Source organism: Typopeltis vanoorti, chromosome 18 (genome assembly GCF_054136105.1).
Source record: "Typopeltis vanoorti isolate ZY-2024b chromosome 18, IOZ_Tvanoo_1.0, whole genome shotgun sequence".
NCBI classification, from domain to species: Eukaryota; Metazoa; Arthropoda; class Arachnida; order Uropygi; family Thelyphonidae; genus Typopeltis; species Typopeltis vanoorti.
The window spans coordinates 44,053,184-44,072,935 of record NC_143566.1 but is presented as its reverse complement, the minus strand read 5'-3'; the positions used below and the strand labels follow the sequence as shown (position 1 = coordinate 44,072,935).

Sequence of the window (19,752 nt, the reverse complement as noted above, 5' to 3'; positions counted from 1 at the left end):
AATATTGTTTTTGTGGGATATGTCATTGTTGTTTATATAATTAAAAAAAAAAAAAAAAAACGATTTTGGAACCTAACCCTACTTTTTCTATGTGATCTAAGTCTCGTATAACGCGGCATTTCTATGGAACCTAACATCCACATTATACGAGGGTATTTATCTGTATTTATGTCTATAGCTTATAACCAGTATGTATTACTAATTTGTAGTTTTTACTCATCACCTTTTAAATATACTAGAATGATTCTCCTTGATGCCAGAATTTTAGTAGTCACTTAACAAATAGGATGCCTGTATATTTAATATGTTCTATATTTATTCTTCTCTCCCAGGGACTTTTCCTCATTAGTTGGCTTAATTGCTTTCTTTGGATTGTTAGTAAGTAGCATTACAAAAGGCAAACCCCAACTTGCTAACATTCTGAGAATTGAATATTTTTTCTCCCCCTTAAGTTATTTTAAATATTTCTGAAATAAGTTAATACAAAGAAGTAAAAATGAATAATTCAAAAAATTTGCATATAAGATGATATTTGAAGTTAAAAATACTGAAACATGAAGTTGTCTTGGTCTGGTATAAAATCTGAACCTTTGAATTTGGGAATGGAAACTAACTGTTCATTACTGCCCCCCCACCCCCAATACATAATACTGTGACCACCAGACCAGTATTTTGAATCTGTGTACTATGCTCAGGGAAATGATCACAGTAACATGTACAGCTCCCTCCCATGGGGGGGGGGGAGAGAAGCAATTTCTTTCATATTCCCTTATTACAAGTACTTCATAATTGGTACACACTGCAAACTTTGGCTTAAAACCTGAATTTAATCCATTTCAAGTTCACTTGCATATTAAATTACTGCTTCCAACGACAAGGTTCAAATTTTATCCAACAGTACTAATGGTTATTAATGATGTAATCAAATATTGTTACTGTATAAGCAGAATTAAATGATTTTTTTTCTTCCTTTTAGCTTCAAACCTCAAATGCTTGTGACATAGGAGTTCCAGTAATTTGTAAATATAAAAATCAACTTGCACAGGGGCTTTATTTCATAATTCAATATGTTACAGTTCCTTTTTCTAGGATGTTCACTGCATTAATAAATAAATATTTATTTATTAAACATTAATAAATATTTTCCACTTTTTTTTTTGGAATATTCATTGAACTAAAAAATAGTTCCTTACTTAGGATGATATACAATAAACTATAATATTAAAAATAAATATTTGAAGTTTTAACAGTTTTTTAACATTCTCTAGCCATTACAAATTCACCTTCATCTGTTTGGGAAATTCAGAAGTAATATTAAGGTAACATGCAGAAATAGAATTTTAACAAAGAAAAAAGAAAAGACAATGGAGTGGTTCTTACTAATACTATTCAGATACCTCTTCCAACTGCATGCTTAATTGATCAGGGACAAATGGTATACAGGTAAATTAACTTTCCAATACATCTTTACCAACTGCTCTCTCCATTTTCTTTTCCTGGAGTGTCAAAAGTAACTGAAAAGGGGGAAAAAAATTTAGTTTTTTTTTTTCCCCTGTGCATCATACATGCTACTTTAATAGAACATTTTCAAACCATGAAATTAAGCATTATGTGGTTCTTCAGCTTACACCAGACAGGTAATCAAAAAATACATTGATGCCTTTCATTGCTTTATGTAAGCTGTCAACACATTTTCAAAAATTATTTTGCATACCAATTTACCTTCTCATATATTCTTATATAGCTTGCTATAGTCTTTTGTTGACCAGCTATTAGTTGCACAATTTTTTGATATCAGCTTATTTAGACAGCAGCAAGATATACAAATTAAAGATGCCAAGAAATTAGATTCTTGGGTTCATCCTTTATCCAAGTGTAAACTAAGTTTGTACATGAAGTAATTTCATGACTGGGCTACTTGTAATATAGAGGCTAATGATTTCACATCAATGATGCAATACACATATGGTTACAGACATGTATAATGCTATATGTTATGGAAAGGGCCACTAGCCAAACCAGTTTTCAGCTTTGAGGTCTCATTAGTGGGAATCAGATCCAAAAGTGATACAAAGGTTGAAGTAATGCAGAAGTCATATTTCCATATAGAATTGGGAAATTCAGAGTATTTTAGTAATAAGGTGTCATACCTTATTACTAAAATACTCTAGATTAGAAGATACTGTTGCTTTTTTTTCTGGTATCGATGCTTGGTGGAGAAAACATACATCTAGAGTTCTGAATTTTGAAAATTGTCATTTGAAAAATATAGAACTGGCAACTTTTTAAATACAATCAGTCACAGAGTGAATAAGTCAGAGTACCAATAAAAGTTTCTATTGCCTGTGAGAGGGCACTATTGCTGACTTGATCAATATATTAAGTCTCCAGATTAGTAAGACTTACTTAGTAGAGAAAACATGCCTATAATAACTAAATTTCAGTTATTCACCTTGGTGACCAAGGTATCTTAGTCATTGCAAAAATAAAGAAATACAAGAAGCACATGCGGGCAGGTGCACTTATAATTAACACCCATGGATCTGTTTCTCCACTGAAAAAGAAATATCTGACTGCTCAATGGAGCTTTGTCCTTTTTAGTCTACAGAAAACCTACTGCATACTAGAAGATACAGCCATCAATTACATCCCCCCCCTCACAGAGACAGGAACAGGAAGGTGTTAATTAAAATGGGTGGCATGCAAAAATCAGCACAAACCATCTGTGATGAGTGCCACTGACACCATGATGAACACTAATACTGCACATAAAGAACTCCATTTACTGGATTTCTACATAAGCCAAACATCACAACAATGAACAAGGCTGGTCGTCTTGCTTGGTGCAAAGAGTGTGTGTGTGTGTGAACTGACCAGTGGAAAATTAGTGCTATGGAGCAATGAGTCTAGGTTCACCTGTTTCCAGTCTGATAGCAGGGTATGGAGGCAGCCTGGTGAACACTTGTTACCAGTGTGTTGTACCCACAGTAAAGTTTAGTGGTGGAGGAGTAATGGTGTGGGGTACATATAGCTAGTTTGGAGTGGGACCACTGGTCATTGTCCATAGTTCCATGAAGGCAACTCAGTACTTTGATATTCTGGATGGTCAGGTGCTACCTACACTGTGGAGTTTTTATAGAATATACCTGCCTTGCTATCAAGACGATAATGGCACATGCCACAAAGCTGCAGCTCTTATGGAATGTATGAAGAGATGGGTGTTAAACGACTGCCCTGGCCTGCAGTCTTGACCTCAACCCCATTGTACACCTATGTGATGAATTGGAGTTGCGATTGAGGTCCAGAGTAGTAAGTCCTGAATCTGTCACTGAACTCAGTGCTGCTTTGATGGATGGATGAATGGATATATTCCACCCGATGTTTACTGCACATTGGTGCAAAGCCTCCCTTCAAAGGGTGCAGGAGGTGATCAAAGCCAAAAGTGGACATACCTGATATTAGGGTTCACCTTTACATCAATTGTAAATTGACAAGTGCCTCGACACTTATTGATAGAGAGAGAGTTTACACACACACAAATTACAGACTTCCTTCAAGCCATACCAAAAAATTACCTATCCTAATCCATTTAACTGCAAAATCCTCACCATCTTAACTTCATCCTGAACTGCCAACATCCATCTAAAGCAACAACAAAATTGTTATTACCCGCACTACAGCCATTCTGGAGTAGCAGTCAACACCATGCATATGTATCAGATCCAGTGGAACAGAAGTATAAATCTAAGATTTCTAGAACCTGCAACAGAATTGCAACATTCAGCTGCCTCATTAACCTAAAATCTGGGATACCATTATCTTAAAACCTTTAATAAGATTCCATCACCTCACCATACAGGATGGCAGTTAGGACTGTAGGATATTCTTTTATACTTAGTCTGTGTTTGCCTTCCTACTCATGCGCCTACATGCAAACTTTTTATTTATTTGTGTCCGTGAAGATTCCTTGGTGACAAAAAGGCAAAAGAATGTTTTAATTTCTCAGCTAAACAAATTTATTCAGTAATCTTAAAGCCATCCTACTAGCATGTTGACCATATGCCACTTCACTTCTGCAACCTATGGCCAGGCTGCTATTGCCATCTTGATATTTAAGAAATGCTTTTGCTTTAGCTACTGCTACTAATGAGAATAAAATACTTCTGGAAGGAATATATCTTAGCTGCAGCATGGAACGAGTTGGGAGCATTGTGTATAAACTGGTGTTTGGAAGAAGCTGCTGGAAATATTTTCATACAGTCACAGGATTCTACAAAGTGTTGCTAGCAAAAGCATTAACAAGGTTGATAGAGTGAAATGTAGAGCATTTGCTGGTATGCTGTGGAAGAGGAGATCTCGAAGGCCATAGAGCTAGAAGCACAAAAAAGTAGCAGAAGAGAAGGGGAGGGAAATAAACAGAACAAGAAGAGTTAAGTCTCCAAACAAAAAGTTTACAGGGACAAAAAGTTGGCAGAGGCTTTTGTGTCTGTTAATAAGGCAATTCAGTTGCAAAAATGGATACATCAGAGATTCAGCGAAGTAGATAGAATGAACCAAGCTGCAAGTATTTGTTATAAAGAAATTTATGAAGACAAGAAAAAGAAATTTATGAAGATTAAGTTGAATGTAATGTACAAATTTTTAAAAGGATCTCATTTCTGTCACATCATCCCCTGAAGATGAGCCTAGACCTTAGTGCAGTTTCAAACAAGTTTCAGGAAGTGCATGAATTTGAACATGTTGATTACCTATCCTCCATTGTCTGATGAATCTTATTAATCCTGCATCAGCTTTAAAGGATTGCTCTGTGTTTCTAGCTGATTATTTTACTGCCAAGTACGCAGAATTCTGCACTGTATACTCAGGTTTCGTTACAGTATGGTACTGTGTACGAAAGTTTTGTTGTAATCTGCACATAAATGTATGAAAGCAGATTCACTTATGGTCTATTTACATGGCTGCATAACTGATAAGTATTGACAATATCAAAATCACTTCTGTTTTAGACAGATGCATATTATATTAATGCTGTAAAAATAATCATCATTTAAAATTCTGAATATTTTTATGAATTGTTATGTTAGAATGTTTATTATAACACTCTAATTTTAAAATATGATTTTAATAACACTAATTTTGGCATCTGCACTAAACTGAACCAAATTTGCAGACCCAAAAATATCTTCATTTCATTGGGATTTGTGTTTTTCCACTTTCTTATCCTTGCTTTTGGTAAAATTGTCTTACTGGGTTTTGGAAGAGCGTATCTGTTAGTTTCTTGCACCATTAGGTCCAGCAGTCATTCATCAACAAACATAAAAAAGAAGTCTACAGGCTGTTTATCGTGCATTTCTTCAATAACATTTTTATTCCAAAATTATTATCCAAACTGAAAATGTTTTAGATTATCACCTGTAATTTCATTCATTGTAGTCGGTTGAATTCACATTTCCAAGTATTTCATCTGAGGAAGAATCATTAGTCAAATGCAGATTTCTTATAACATCATCAATTGTTTGTTCTACAGAATGAGCAGCAGTAAACTGAGATGTACTAGGAGCAAAAACTTCGGTATTACCAGTTGTAGATACTTTTATTCTCTTTCTAGCAATGAGAGAATCAGCATCTGAAGACACAGAACTAAGATCACTTCCGTTGTAACTTTCCGATGAATATTTGTATAGTTCATCATCAGATAGAATTTCATTTATCAAGGCTTCTAAACGACGTTGCTCTTTTTCGTAGTCTCCCATATTAGGGCAATTTATAACAATATTTATCACTATAATAAATTTATTCCACCAGACAAAACACTGAACGCATATAACTGTTCGTTCGCATCATAGACATGCAAGTTTGACCTTGTGTGAAGTGCGAATCATGTGTGCACCGCTCAGCCCAGTCGGTAAAAAAAAATTCTTCTCAAGCCGTGCAGTGCACATGTGATTCACACTTAACAAATCTATTTAGCTGCATAAAATATGATTATTTTATGTTACTTTCAGCAAATTGTAAAACAAAAAGAAGTTGGCCCGGGGATCACAAAATTTTTTAACATTACGGCAGTCAACGTGTTAAATAGTGATTTGAAATGGACTGAATTTTTTTTTACAAAAGGAGAGGAGTTGCCAGTAAGGGAGACGAGAGACTTGGCTAGCTGTTAGGCAAGTTTATACATGGGACTATCTATGTTATTGACTATAGGAGGATATTAGATTTGTGAATTTTTGGTAATCCATAATTGTGGAATGATTTAACATGAACCAGTTTTATTTATTTTGATGATTTTTCCGAGTAAGTCACTTTTTTCCTTTGAATAGTAGGGTCTTGATCTATAATTTAGTATGTAGAATTACATAAGAGATCTTGCATTTTTTTTTTTTTTTTTTTTTTTGTTATAATCCTCTTGAACAATTAACTGTTGCATTTTGCTTATCAGTTTTTTTTTGTAATAACTATTTTTATTCTCATACAACTTTTTTAAGGCAGTTATTTCATTATCTGGTGTATTACTTTTTGGTGGTTTAGCTCTATTTAGGATGCTTGTTATATCTAAATGCAGATTATTAATCATTGCAGATGGAAGATCGTGGGTATCCCATTCTACCTTCATCATGATTTCTAATTTTGGAATTCGTTTGGATTCCAAAAGTTATGCCCCAGACTGAGAGCATTCTTGACTTCTTTAGTGAGCACTTGCAATGATAAATTAACAACTACGTGGTCTTGAAGTTTCAGTCCGAACATAGCATGTTGGTGCTGTTGTAGGATTTCAGGTGTCTGGTTTTAACTTTTGTGAATTTTTTTTCCCTGCAAACTTTGGAGATGGAATGTAGGACAGTCCACATCAGGATTTAAGACATGAGTTCCTTGTGTAGAGCAGTGAATAGCTGTTAAACTTACTAAGCTCTATGCAAGTGGTAGCAATATGTTCTTGGGAAGCACTAAAGTTACCAGTGAGCAAGTGAAAATACAATAGTAATGGACAAAAAGTCCTATTTTGGGCCCTATAATTACCACGGTTACAATTGTATTGTATCACTTACTCACTGTCACATATTCATGCAGTTGTGCTCTAATACAGCTGATTAAAATTCAGCAAAATATAAGCAAGTAAAACATCTTTTTATAAAATAGTTCATTTTGTACCATTAAAAGTAAGTCATGAATAACTATCAACACCTAAGCTTATCTTATAACATTGCATAAGTTATGTTGTAACTTATCATATAACATGGCATACAATAAAATTTATGCCATGTTATTCAGGTCTTTACAGATTTTTCTTTAAATTACCAATCACAATACTGTCAATGAGATTAAATTTATTAACCTGGCTAAACAGTGAGAAATCTTAAGGAAATCTTCCCGTGACATTCTTTATTCTGTACACCCACAGGTTTGCCTTTGTTCTATGGATAACTATTGTTATTCTTTAAAGATGATTTTCAGTTCTGGGAAAACAAAGGATTAGGAAAAGGTGGGGATTTAGAATTGAGAAGAATTTTGACACTACTCTCAAAGCAGATTTTATTAGGTTTTGGAAGGAACAGAATGTGTAAACACTATCTATGGAATTAAAGTACTTCATTGGCAATTTCTAGGGAAGACGCATGATCATGGCATTAGGTCATACTAAAATTTCATTTTGATTTAGTTAACCAAATATATTAGTGACTGATTGAGATTGCTAGTAACTTTAGGAGTCCTGGATGAGTAATGTTACTGATGAGCAATTCTAATATGAGATTGCCATTAGGTGTATTAAAAACAAAAAAGGTACTGACAAAATTCCAAGAATAATTACCTTTAAAGATTAAAAAGATATTATAGTGTCCTTAATATATTTTTATATTTAAGAGAACCAAGGATTTTTCTGGCTTCATTGAGTTGATAAATGAAGCCATTTATTAGTCTTCAAATCTGATGAGGCTTGGGTGATTGAAAAACTAATTTACAATAGACAGGCAGGAATCAACTTACATCTTTTTAAGGTGGGGGGGCGGGGATTGTTACTGCATTTTTTTTTTTTTTTTTAAACTGAAAGCTTATGTATATTGAGCTAGGCACTCTAAATTATACCATTAAAAGTTTGATGCAAGTCAAACATTTACTCTTAAGTATGCCTACTTATCTTAATTCTAAAAGCAGGCATAATTTCAATTTATGAAGTCTCATGGTACATTAAACCAAAACCCTATAGAAAAATTAGAGGTCCTTGAATAAGCCTACAAGGTAACCTTGGCCATTATACTGTATGGGCCAAAGACCATTGCAAATGCACATATTGGATGTAAAACTCACTCTTTTTTGCTCATTTTATATATTCCTACATATTCATAAAAACAAGATTTAGCACAATGCAACTTACCCGTTTTCTGAAGATTCTGTCCTCTTCCTCTACCCCTTGCAACAGTACCACGTCCACCTTGGAAACCTCGGCCACGAAAACCACCTCTTCCACGCCAGCGGCGAAACCACGTATTACTTGCAGGTACTCCAAATGTTTCAACATTTAATTTTCGTTCTTGGCGCCAAGTTAATCTTTGTATAGTTCTGTTTTATGTGGAAGGGATACAAAATTATTATTAAAAGTTAATGCAATAATGTGCTTGTCAAATATTTACTTTTACACCATTTTACAATATGTCCAAACAACTTAAGATTAAGTATAATTTGCTAACTATTCAACTTTAACACTTATTCAATTCCCTGGTAAGATCACTGGTCACAGTATGGCTCCATCTCTATAGAAAAAGATGTATGAAAGGATACTGTGCGCCATGTTATTCAAGTTAGGTATAGTAATATTTCATTCCATGGTAATGTACTTGGAAGAGTTAAACATTTAATTGTGTACATGGTTTCAAAATAGCTTTACAGCTGTGATGGTATAGCATTCTCTTTATTTCATCTGTCCTTTTAAGGTTGAAATAAAAATGGTTTTACAACAAAGTTTGACTATGGATTACAGTAATGCGCATGGAAATAAAGATTACAGCTGTAATGATTTTAATTTTTCTCACTTTTATAATAAGCACAATATACTGACATACCATACAAATTTTGCTCACTATGGAAACATTCTTAATTGCTTGGGGTAGATCTTGGAATAGAAACAAATGAAAGGAGTGACAGCTTTTATGACCACCTGCATCAGATTACAGACCAGTTTATAACATGAACTGGTCTTGGAGGACCATTCTCCTCAATTACCAATCTCTCCAGTGTCTAGCCTCTGGTCTTCCTCGCTTTATCTGACCACTGCAATTACTGTAAAACCAGTTAAAAACAAACTCTTTTCTGCTGGAAACATTGTCTATTAAAAGTAATGTCTCTCAGTTTGCAAAACTCTAAATTATTTGTAAGATAGAACATGGTACAATAAATGTTTAAGTGCGTCAAAGCCTTTAAAGGAATGTGGAGAACCGACCAGGGCTTCTGACCTAATGTCCAATCCTCACCTTCTCGTGGTGCACCCTGTTGGGCATCTACTTTGATACTGAACGAACGAGGATGGGCTGGCAATTTGGGATTTAGCCGACCAAATTGTATTCTTATTGGTTAAACCAAAATAAAAAATGATGGTACAACATGACAAAATTTCATGCCGGCTGGGGGGTTACCCGGTTAAACAAGGCCCCTGTTGTTTTCGGCAGGGAACCAGGGCGAACAGCGAAAAGTCAGCTTCTGGAACAAATCTTAAAACAAACCCCAACTCAACATCACCAGAGTTAAAGATCGGTACTATCGACATAAGAAGCCTGAATGGCAAAGAAATGGAGCTAGCTAAGGAATTAGATAAGTACCATATCGACATAATAGGGGTGACTGAAACAAAAAAGACCAAAACTGGTGAGATCTTTCTGAGCAATAAATACAAAATGTTATATTCAGGCAATGACAATCAAGGAAAAGAAGGAGTAGCCATAGTATTCAACACAAAATACGAGGCTAATCTTCTTGAATGGCAGTCAGTACTCAAGTAGAGTAATGTGGGCAAATATGAGAATGGGAAACTGGACAATGAGACTTATTTGTGCCTATGGTCCCACAGAAGTTTCTACTAAGGTAGAAGTGGAGGAATTTGAGGCTTTAGAAAAAGCAACTGACACAATGAAAAAGGAAAAGTTGGTCCTTGTTGAGAATCTAAATAGAGTAGGAAATGATTGTGAGACATACAAAAATATTTTGGGAAAATTTGGAGAAAAGAGCACAGCTAATAATAATAATGGCAAATATCTGTTGGATTTCTGCTCAGCACATGGACTGGTTATTACTAACACAATGTTCCAACATAAAAATGTGCACAAATTCACATGGAGAGAAGAGACAAGGAATAAGAAAAGTCTTATTGACTATGTTATTGTTGATAGTGATGTTTTCACCCTTCTGCAGGACACCAGGGAGAAAAGAGAGTGTACAGAGGATTTGAAATTGGAAGTGATCACTATTTAGTCTTGAGCAGGATAAAATTGAATTTCATACTGAAAAGAATGAAATGCAAGAAAGTTTTAAAGCAAATAAAAGTTGAGCAGCTCTCAGATGTGAACTGTAGACTAAAATACACAAAGATTATTGAAGGAAATGAAGGAAATATGACAGAGTTTGAGAACAGGAACCAAACCTTGGAGATTCAGTGGCAAGCCGTGAAGAAAACCCTAATTGATTCAGCTAGAAAGGCATGTGGTGAAGTTGTCTGCAAGGATAGAAAAATTAGAACTCCATGGTGGATACAGGAAGTTAAAGAGGCAGTGAAGAAAAAGAAGAAAGCATATCAAAAATTCCTAGCAAATAAGTCAGCTTGTGTTCTTAGAGAATACAGAGACAAATATAAGAAAGCTAAACAGTGTGTAAAACTAGCTAAACAAAAGTCATGGGAGGACTTCAGCAAGAACATAGAAAATAAATATCAAGAAGGTGGCGTTGAAGAAGCTTAGGAATAGAGGAAAGAGTACTGTAAAAGGAGTTAGAAATGATAAAGGTGACATGAAAACAGGAGAAAAAGAAATCCTTGAAGTATGGAGTAATTACTTTGAAAAACTGATAAATGAAACAAGCAGTGATGACAGCACAGTGGTAAAAAACACTGACCAGGCATGCAGTCAGGAATACATATCCATACTTGAAGTAGAAAAAGCATCAAAGGCTTGAAATGTGGAAAGGCAGGAGTAGATGACATTCGACCAGAAATGCTGAAGTATGGTGGCATAAGACTCTTACAGTGGCTGCACTGCATAGTTCAGAAAGCCTGGAGAGAGGGACGAATTCCCGATGATTGGAGTAGAGCTCTCATAGTACCCACAAAATAAAACTGAATGTGAGAATTACAGAGGTATTTCCCTACTGAGTGTTCCTGGCAAGATCTATGCAAGTATACTTGAGAGTTGAGAAGAATTGTGGAAGAAAAGCTTGGTGAAGAACAAGATTCAGGCCAAATAGAGGCTGTCAGGATCAGATCTTCACTTTACGACAAATAGTTGAGAAAGTATGGGAATATAACAGATTTTTATTTAAGTTTTGTCGATTTGGAAAAGGCATATGACAAGGTGCCAAGAGAGAAGCTATTCAATACGCTACAGTTATATGGTGTCAATGGGGCATTATATCTAGCAATACTTAGTCTTTGAGTTGTAGGTAAGCAGTTAGAATTGAAAGAAGTACAGGAAGATGGTTTAATGTTAAATCTGGTGTGAGACAAGGATGTACATTATCCCCTCTGTTATTCATTATCTATTTGGATCACATTATGAAGGAAAGTGGTATTAAACATGATATCAAAATTGGAGATGTTAATGTAAGCTCTTTGCTTTATGCAGACGATGTTATACTTCTAAATAAATCCGTTACAAGTCTGCAAGATTCTCTGACTAAATTGAATAACTGTTGTAATAGATATTGTATGAAGGTCAGCAATAAAAAGACAAAGACAATGAAAATAGGCAGAATCATTGAAAATGTCAACTGTTTTGTGAATGAATAACCTGTGGAACAAGTAAAACATTTCACCTACTTAGGCATGATTTTTACTGAAGATGGTAAATTAAATATAGAAATAGACAACAGAATCAGCAAAGCTGGTATGGTGGGAAGTCAATTGAATAAGAGAAATTAGTCAGAACACTAAATTGGCTGTATACAAGACAGTGTTCAAACCAGTTTTAACTTATGGATCTGAGAGCTGAGTCAGAAGTAAAACACTTGACCAAAGACTAGAGACCACAGATATGAGAGTCCTGAGAAAGATTAATCATCATCAAATTCCTGCCATGTACCCTCAAGGGGTGTACAGGATAATGATAGTACTACATGAAAAAAATTACATCATTACTAACTTCCTATCTACAATTTTCCTCCAAATCAGTCTGTTACTTGTCAAAACTCCAACCTTATCAGATCTTATATTTCTATCGTCTAAGGCACTTTGTACCGTATCAATCCACCTATATCTTGGTCTTCCTCTGGGTCGTTTTCCTGCCAACCTGGCAGAGAACACTTGTTTTGATAATCTTTCCTCTCCCATTCTATTTAAGTGACCATACCACCTGAGATTAGCTCTGCTAATGCATTCCTGGATGCTGACAATGTCAAGTTCTTTCCTAATATCCTCATTTTTAATATGATATTGCCATTGATGCCATCTGTTCACGCCTCTAATCTTTCTCAGGACTCTTATATCTGTGGTCTCTAGTCTTTGGTCAAGTGTTTTACTTCTGACCCAGCTCTCAGATCCATAAGTTAAAACTGGTTTGAACACTGTCTTGTATACAGCTAATTTAGTGTTCCGACTAATTTCTCTCTTATTCCATATGAATTTATTCAGTTGACTTCCCACCATACCAGCTTTGCTGATTCTGTTGTCTATTTCTATATTTAATTTACCATCTTTAGTAAAAATCGTGCCTAAGTAGCTGAAATGTTTTACTTGTTCCACAGGTTCTCCATTCACAACACAGTTGACATTTTCAATGATTCTGCCTATTTTCATTGTCTTTGTCTTTTTATTGCTGACCTTCATACCATATCTATTACAACAGCAATTGAATTTAGTCAGAGAATCTTGCAGACTTGTAGCGGATTTATTTAGAAGTATAACATCATCCGCATAAAGCAAAGAGATGACATTAACATCTCCAATTTTGATATCAGGTTTAATACCACTTTTCTTCATAATGTGATCCATATAGATAATGAATAACAGAGGGGATAATGTACATCCTTGTCTCACACCAGATTTAACATTAAACCATCTTCCTGTACTTCCTTCAATTCTAACTGCTGACTTACAACTCAAATAAAGACTAAGTATTGCTTGATATAATGCCCCATTGACACCATATAACTGCAGCGTATTGAATAGCTTCACCTTATCATATGCCTTTTCCAAATCGACAAAACTTAAATACAGATCTTTGTTATGTTCCCATGCTTCCTCGACTATTTGTCGTAAAGTGAAGATCTGATCCTGACAGCCTCTATTTGGCCTGAATCCAGCTTGTTCTTCACCAAGCTTTTCTTCCACAATTCTTCTCAACCATTTCTCAAGTATACTTGCATAGATCTTGCTAGGAACACTCAGTAGGGAAATACCTCTGTAATTCTCACATTCAGTTTTATTTCCCTTTTTATATACGGGTACTATGAGAGCTCTACTCCAATCATCGGGAATTCGTCCCTCTGTCCAGGCTTTCTGAACTATGCAGTGCAGCCACTGTAAGACTTTTATATCACCATACTTCAGCATTTCTGTTCAAATATCATCTACTCCTGCTGCCTTTCCACATTTCAAGTCTTTGATGGCTTTTTCTATTTCAAGTATGGATATGTATTCCTGACTGCATGCCTGGTCAGTGTTTTTTTTATCACTGTGCTGTCATCACTGCTTGTTTCATTTAGCAGTTTTTCAAAGTAATTACTCCATACTTCAAGGATATCTTTTTCTTCTGTTTTCATGTCACCTTTATCATCTCTAACTCCTTTTACAGCACTCTTTCCTCCATTCCTAAGCTTCTTCAACAACCTCCAGAATATTTTGCGACCTTCTTGATATTTATTTTCTATATTCTTGCCAAAGTCCTCCCATGACTTTTGTTTAGCTAGTTTTACACAGTTTAGCTTTCTTACATTTGTCTCTGTATTCTGTAAGAGACAAAGCCGACTTATTTGCCAGGAACTTTTGATATGCTTTCTTTTCCTTCACTGCCTCTTTAACTGCCTGTGTCCACCAGGGAGTTCTGATTTTTTTTATCCTTGCACACAACCTCACCACATGCCTCTCTGACAGAATCAATGTTTTCTTCAGAGTTTGCCACTGAATCTCCAAGGTTTGATTCCTGTTCTCAAACTCTTTCATTTTTTCTTCAATAATCTTTCTGTATTTTAGTCTACAGTTCACATCTGAGAGCTGCTCAACTTTTATTCGCTTTAAAACTTTCTTACATTTTATCCTGCTCAAGACTAAATAGTGATCACTTCCAATTTCAAATCCTCTGTACACTCTGGTGTCCTGCACCATGGAGAAAACATCACTATCAACAATAACATAGTCAATGAGACTTTTCTTATTCCTAGCCTCTTCTCTCCATGTGAATTTGTGCACATTTTTATGTTGGAACATGGTGTTAGTAATAAACAGTCCATGTCCCGAGCAGAAATCCAACAGATATTTGCCATTATTATTAGCTTTGCTCTTTTCTCCAAATTTTCCCAAAATATTTTTGTATGTCTCACAATCATGAGAAAGATTATAGACGTGAACAGATGGGGCATCAATGGCAATATCATATTAAAAATGAGGATATTAGGAAAGAACTTGACATTGTCAACATCCAGGAATGTGTTAGCAGAGCTAATCTCAGGTGGTATGGTCACTTAAACAGAATGGGCGAAGAAAGATTAGCAAAACAAGTGTTCTCTGCCAGGTTGGCAGCAAAACGACCCAGAGGAAGACCAAGATTTAGGTGGATTGATACGGTACAAAGTGCCTTAGACGATAGCAATATAAGATCTGATAATGTTGGAGTCTTGACAAGTAACAGACCGATTTGGAGGAAAATTGTAGATAGGAAGTTAGTAATGATGTAATTTTTTTTCATGTAGTACTATCATATCCTGTACACCCGTTGAGGGTACATGGCAGGAATTTGATGATGATGGAAACAAAAAAAATTAAAAAGCACAAGTTTACAAATGTCAATGAGGCACTGATTCAATGGTTTACCACACAAAGTAGTGCTGGATTCTCAATAGGTTGTCCCGATCTTTAATTCTCAAGCAGAAAATTTGCTAATCAACTTGTAACAACAAAAATGGCTGGATTGATTCATAAACTGACTGTCAGAATTTTATATAATCGAAATGTTGTTTATTATAATTACCATTGTTTTAAAATTATGGACAAATAAATTGTTTAATATCAAGTATTGTTTATACAAGCATATTTATACAAATATCTAGGTATGTAATTTTTTTTAATTATTATTTTTTTTATTGTTACTGAAATAACAATACTGTAGATTTAACATTACTGATATAGTGAGTAATGGTTATAACAAGGAAATTTTGTCAGTCCCATGGTGCTTGTTTTAACTGTTTGACTAGTTCCATTTCTAGGTGGAGTTTTATATAGAATTTTATTAATTGCATTTTTGCTGACAATTTGTAATTCTTGCTTAAGAGCTTGCTCATTAGAGCAATTTGTTATAGCTTTATTTGAAGGTGTTAACTACTCCAAGTTTTTGTGATGCGTGATGGTAAGAGTTTGCATAAACACAAAAGCATACATAATTTACCATTGAAATTGAAAACCAAAACTCACTTCCTTTTTTTGGTTGCATGTCTTAACTCAAGATATCTATCCTTCACTGTCTACTGCAGGTCCACAAACACTGTCCAATACATAGATGCAAGCCATTACTACTATTCACAGAAGCTTGGAACATTAAAGTCATTATGCTCTCAAAAAGAGCTATAAAAATCTGTTCTAACAAGAAAGTTCTTAAGCATGATCTATACATTATTAGCAATATGTTTATAAACAATGGCTATAACAAAAATACCATTAATAAAATTCTATACAAAACTACACCTAAAAGTGGAATTTAAATTACAGTAAAACCATAGCTATTTCATGAATTAAAGGGGTGTAAGATAAATAGAATGGTATATACCATTAAAATCTGAATATTACTTTTATATCAACCTATGAAATTAAAAAAATTCATTCAACTCAAAATATCTTCACCCTGGAATATACTGAATCTGAAATATAGGAAATAATTGAAGTTGGAAAGATTCAATTCATTAGCCAAATAGTCTCCTGAACACAGTAGAAATTTACAGGATTCCCTAAATCTAATAAGGTATGGCAATCTGCCATAAAGCCACTATGAAAATGAAAACATTCAAGATGACATCAACAGAATGGAGAACCTAACATTTCACCTACTAAAGGCACATAGTGAAGAGGGCAAACTAAATAAGGAAATTTACAATAGAATTAAGATAGATGGTATGGTAGCAAGTCAAGCAAATAATAGAAATTAGCCAAAACACTAAACTATCTGCATACAAAACAGTGTTCAAACTAATTTTAACTTATGAATCTAAGTAGCTAGGTTAGAAATAACACTGTCAAAGATTGGAGATCCCATATCTGTGGTCTGGAAAAGACCAGGAGAGGAGAACAGATGGCATAACCATATTTAAAATGAGGATTTTAGGAAAGAATTTGTCATTGTTAAAATTTAGAAATGTGTATGAGAGAGAAATTAGTGACACTTCGACTGAGAGCGAGTTACTAGCCTCATATGATGATATTCAATTTTCTCTGAAAACAAGAACTTGTCTCGTATAACAAAACAAACTTGTGCTTAGGTGCCTTAACGGCTATAAAGTAATTCTAAACAAAAAGAAAAATAGAAAAAATTTAATTGGAAATACTTAATGACAAAATTACACATGTATAGTTGTCAATTTGCCATGACAGGTAGGAAACTGCAGAATTTTGCGATAGAAACAGTGATATCAGTAAAAGTCAGGAAATTATTTCAAGATTTGTGCTAACAAGTCTAAAATATCCAATACATTTGAACATAACTCATCGGTTTGCTGATATCTACTCTCAAGGTATGTTCAGGCTACTATATCACTACATGATTAAATTTACATTATTAATAATCTATCAGACTAATTTTGGGGAAAATTGTTAACTTCAGCACTCCAATATTGTCATAACATTGTTTTTTTTAAGGTACTTCTAACTGAATCAATCTAACTAGATCTTCTGGATCTCTTTTCTGCCATCTTAGCATCAAACACCTGTTTAGTTAAGCTTTCCTTGCACATTCTATTTAAGTGGCCATACTATCTTAGATTAGTACTGCTCACACATTCCTCGATGCAAAAAATGTCAAATTCTTTCCGAATGTCTTCATTTTTAATACGATTCCACCATTGATGTCATCTGTTCATGCCACTAATTTTTCTCAAAACTCATATCTGCAGTCTAGTCTTTGATCAAGTGCTTGATTTCTGATCCAACTCTCAGATTCATAATACTGCTAGTTTGGTGTTTTGACTAATTTCTCTTATTTCTTATTATAATTAGAAATAATCTAATGTGATATATATGGTCACAAACAGAATGGGAAAAGAAAATGTTAAAGATTTTTTTTTTTGTTTCCAGAAAAAGAGACTTAGATGATCAATATCTAGGTGAATTCATACAATTAGAAATGCTTTGGAAGACTGAAAAGTATAATATTATTCATTACAAGATTAATTTGGAGGAAACTCTCAACAGGAATTTGATAAACTTTTAATGTAGTACTATTATAATATCCAGTACACATCCAAGCATATATATATATATATATATATATATATATATATATATATATCACATTGATAAAATTTCATTTAAATATATACTAAAGAATGTTGCATAAAGAGAACATCACTAACTCCTTTATTTTTTCCCCACTCTTCATGATGACAGTTCACACTTCATTTGTATCATTATTCTCACTTATCCACAGGTAGTATACTCTTAAACAAAATCAGTACTTGTTTGCTGCAGGATTCTATACCAAATCTGAATAACTGCTCAGGCAGGAACATGGATCAAGAATGGAGAACCTGTAGAACTGAACTACTTTAACTATTCAGGCAGTTTACTTATTTTTGAAGTAAAGATGGCAAATTAAATATGAAAATAAAAAAATAACTGGAAGTTAATGGTAACTGAGAGCTGGGTTGATATGAGTTTCAAGGAAAATTAGAATACTGAACAGATTACATCAATGGCAAAATCTTATCAAAAATTAATATATTAAGTGAACAGTGTCTGAAGCCAGAATAAGATATAAAAAAGGGCCCCATAGGAAAAAAAAAAAACAGATCTTATTAATAGATTCATGTAGTCAGAAATGACTTACAAGACTAAAATGGAACATCTGACAATTTGGTGTCATGTCAAGCCTAATTTGAAGAAAAACTATCAACAGGAAGTTAGTACTGCATGAGAAGTCAATATTATCATATTTAACTCGGGTTTTTCCTGAAAATTTAAAGTTAAAAAATCTTGGTGCAAGACAAGATATATATGGGGATTTTTGGTAACTAAAGCTTTTCAGGAAAAAACTAAGCTGACCTTTAATTTTAAATAAATTTAATTGTAATTTTAATTGCTCAGAGCCTCCGCAGCTCAGTTGGTATAGACCAAGTTGTTTGGTCGGAAAAACCTGGGTTCAATTCCAATCCAAGATGTGAAGAACCTTTATCTGGTCTCTTTCAACTAAAGGTAAGTTAGCTAGTCTCATACAGAGGTAGAGAGTTTTTCACCTGGAAACTTGGGTGTTTCATTCCTCAGAACAGGAAAACTGGCTCCATGAACACATGAATTTACAGTCATAAAATACATATACTTAATCTCTTATTAAGTGGGCTCAACCCATCTTAACAGACAGGAGAGAAAGGGGGAGGAACTCCATATGAATGAATAAATTGCTCATTACTTATAAAATGAATGCATTGAAATTTTAGTTATCAACGTTATTTACGTGATCAGCCACTCACACTTTCATCACACAATGTATTTGAATCTTTAGCCACAATGCTTCTGTAATTAAATTTAAACTAGCAGTTTCATAATTGCTTATCATTTTGCAATCATAAGTTCATCATGATTTAAAAAAAATTGAAAATGGGTATGACTTATTAAGAATCTATTCGCTATCACTACTTCGTGTCAAGAGAAGTTTCCTCATATGCATTGTCAATCTACTCAAATATCATCTTTGTTCCCATGTGGGCATTAGAGATGCCCATTTCCCCCCCCCCCCCCCCCCCCCCAAACTTGGCAATTATTTCTGGTGAAATAATGTTCCAAGTTCTCAAAATCCAGTTGCACAATAGTTCTAATGATGTCTCTTAATCTTCCCTGCCAGTCAGGTCATAGCTGCTGACTACCATCCACTCCATGTAAATTTTTGAACATAGTCCTTGAACTGTTTGTTGACCAATATATCTAAGGGCTGTAAATCAAGGTGTAAGACCATCAGGAATAATGCTTGTTTTTATTCCCAATTCCAAAAGTTTTTTTTATTCTTTCTGCCATAATATTCATTATTTATTTCTTAAAGTTTTAACCTTTTTTTCGCACGAGAGGTATATGCGAAACTAATTTCTTTTTCATAAAGTAAAATCAGGGGTGCGAGATATACGTGAGGGTATATTCAAGTAAATAGGGTA

The 19,752-nt window shown here is 34.3% G+C and overlaps 2 protein-coding genes across 3 annotated transcripts in view; one reads left to right on the top strand and one right to left on the bottom strand.

The window, feature by feature from the left end:
* Window positions 1-1,155, top strand: part of LOC150096623 (nucleolar protein 9) — a 212,533-nt gene extending 211,378 nt beyond the window's left edge. The window contains exon 11 of the mRNA XM_090408340.1: window positions 977-1,155. Within this exon, the coding sequence (XP_090264466.1) occupies window positions 977-999 (23 nt within the window). The 3' untranslated portion in view covers window positions 1,000-1,155. The remainder of the gene's footprint in view (window positions 1-976) is intronic.
* Window positions 1,027-19,752, bottom strand: part of LOC150096622 (protein LSM14 homolog B-like) — a 146,492-nt gene continuing 127,766 nt past the window's right edge. For both annotated transcript variants that reach the window (XM_090408341.1, XM_090408342.1), the window contains exons 7-8: window positions 8,372-8,556; window positions 1,027-1,514 (exon numbers count right to left, since the gene is read on the bottom strand). In XM_090408341.1, the coding sequence (XP_090264467.1) occupies window positions 1,468-1,514; window positions 8,372-8,556 (232 nt within the window). In that variant the 3' untranslated portion in view covers window positions 1,027-1,467. The remainder of the gene's footprint in view (window positions 1,515-8,371; window positions 8,557-19,752) is intronic.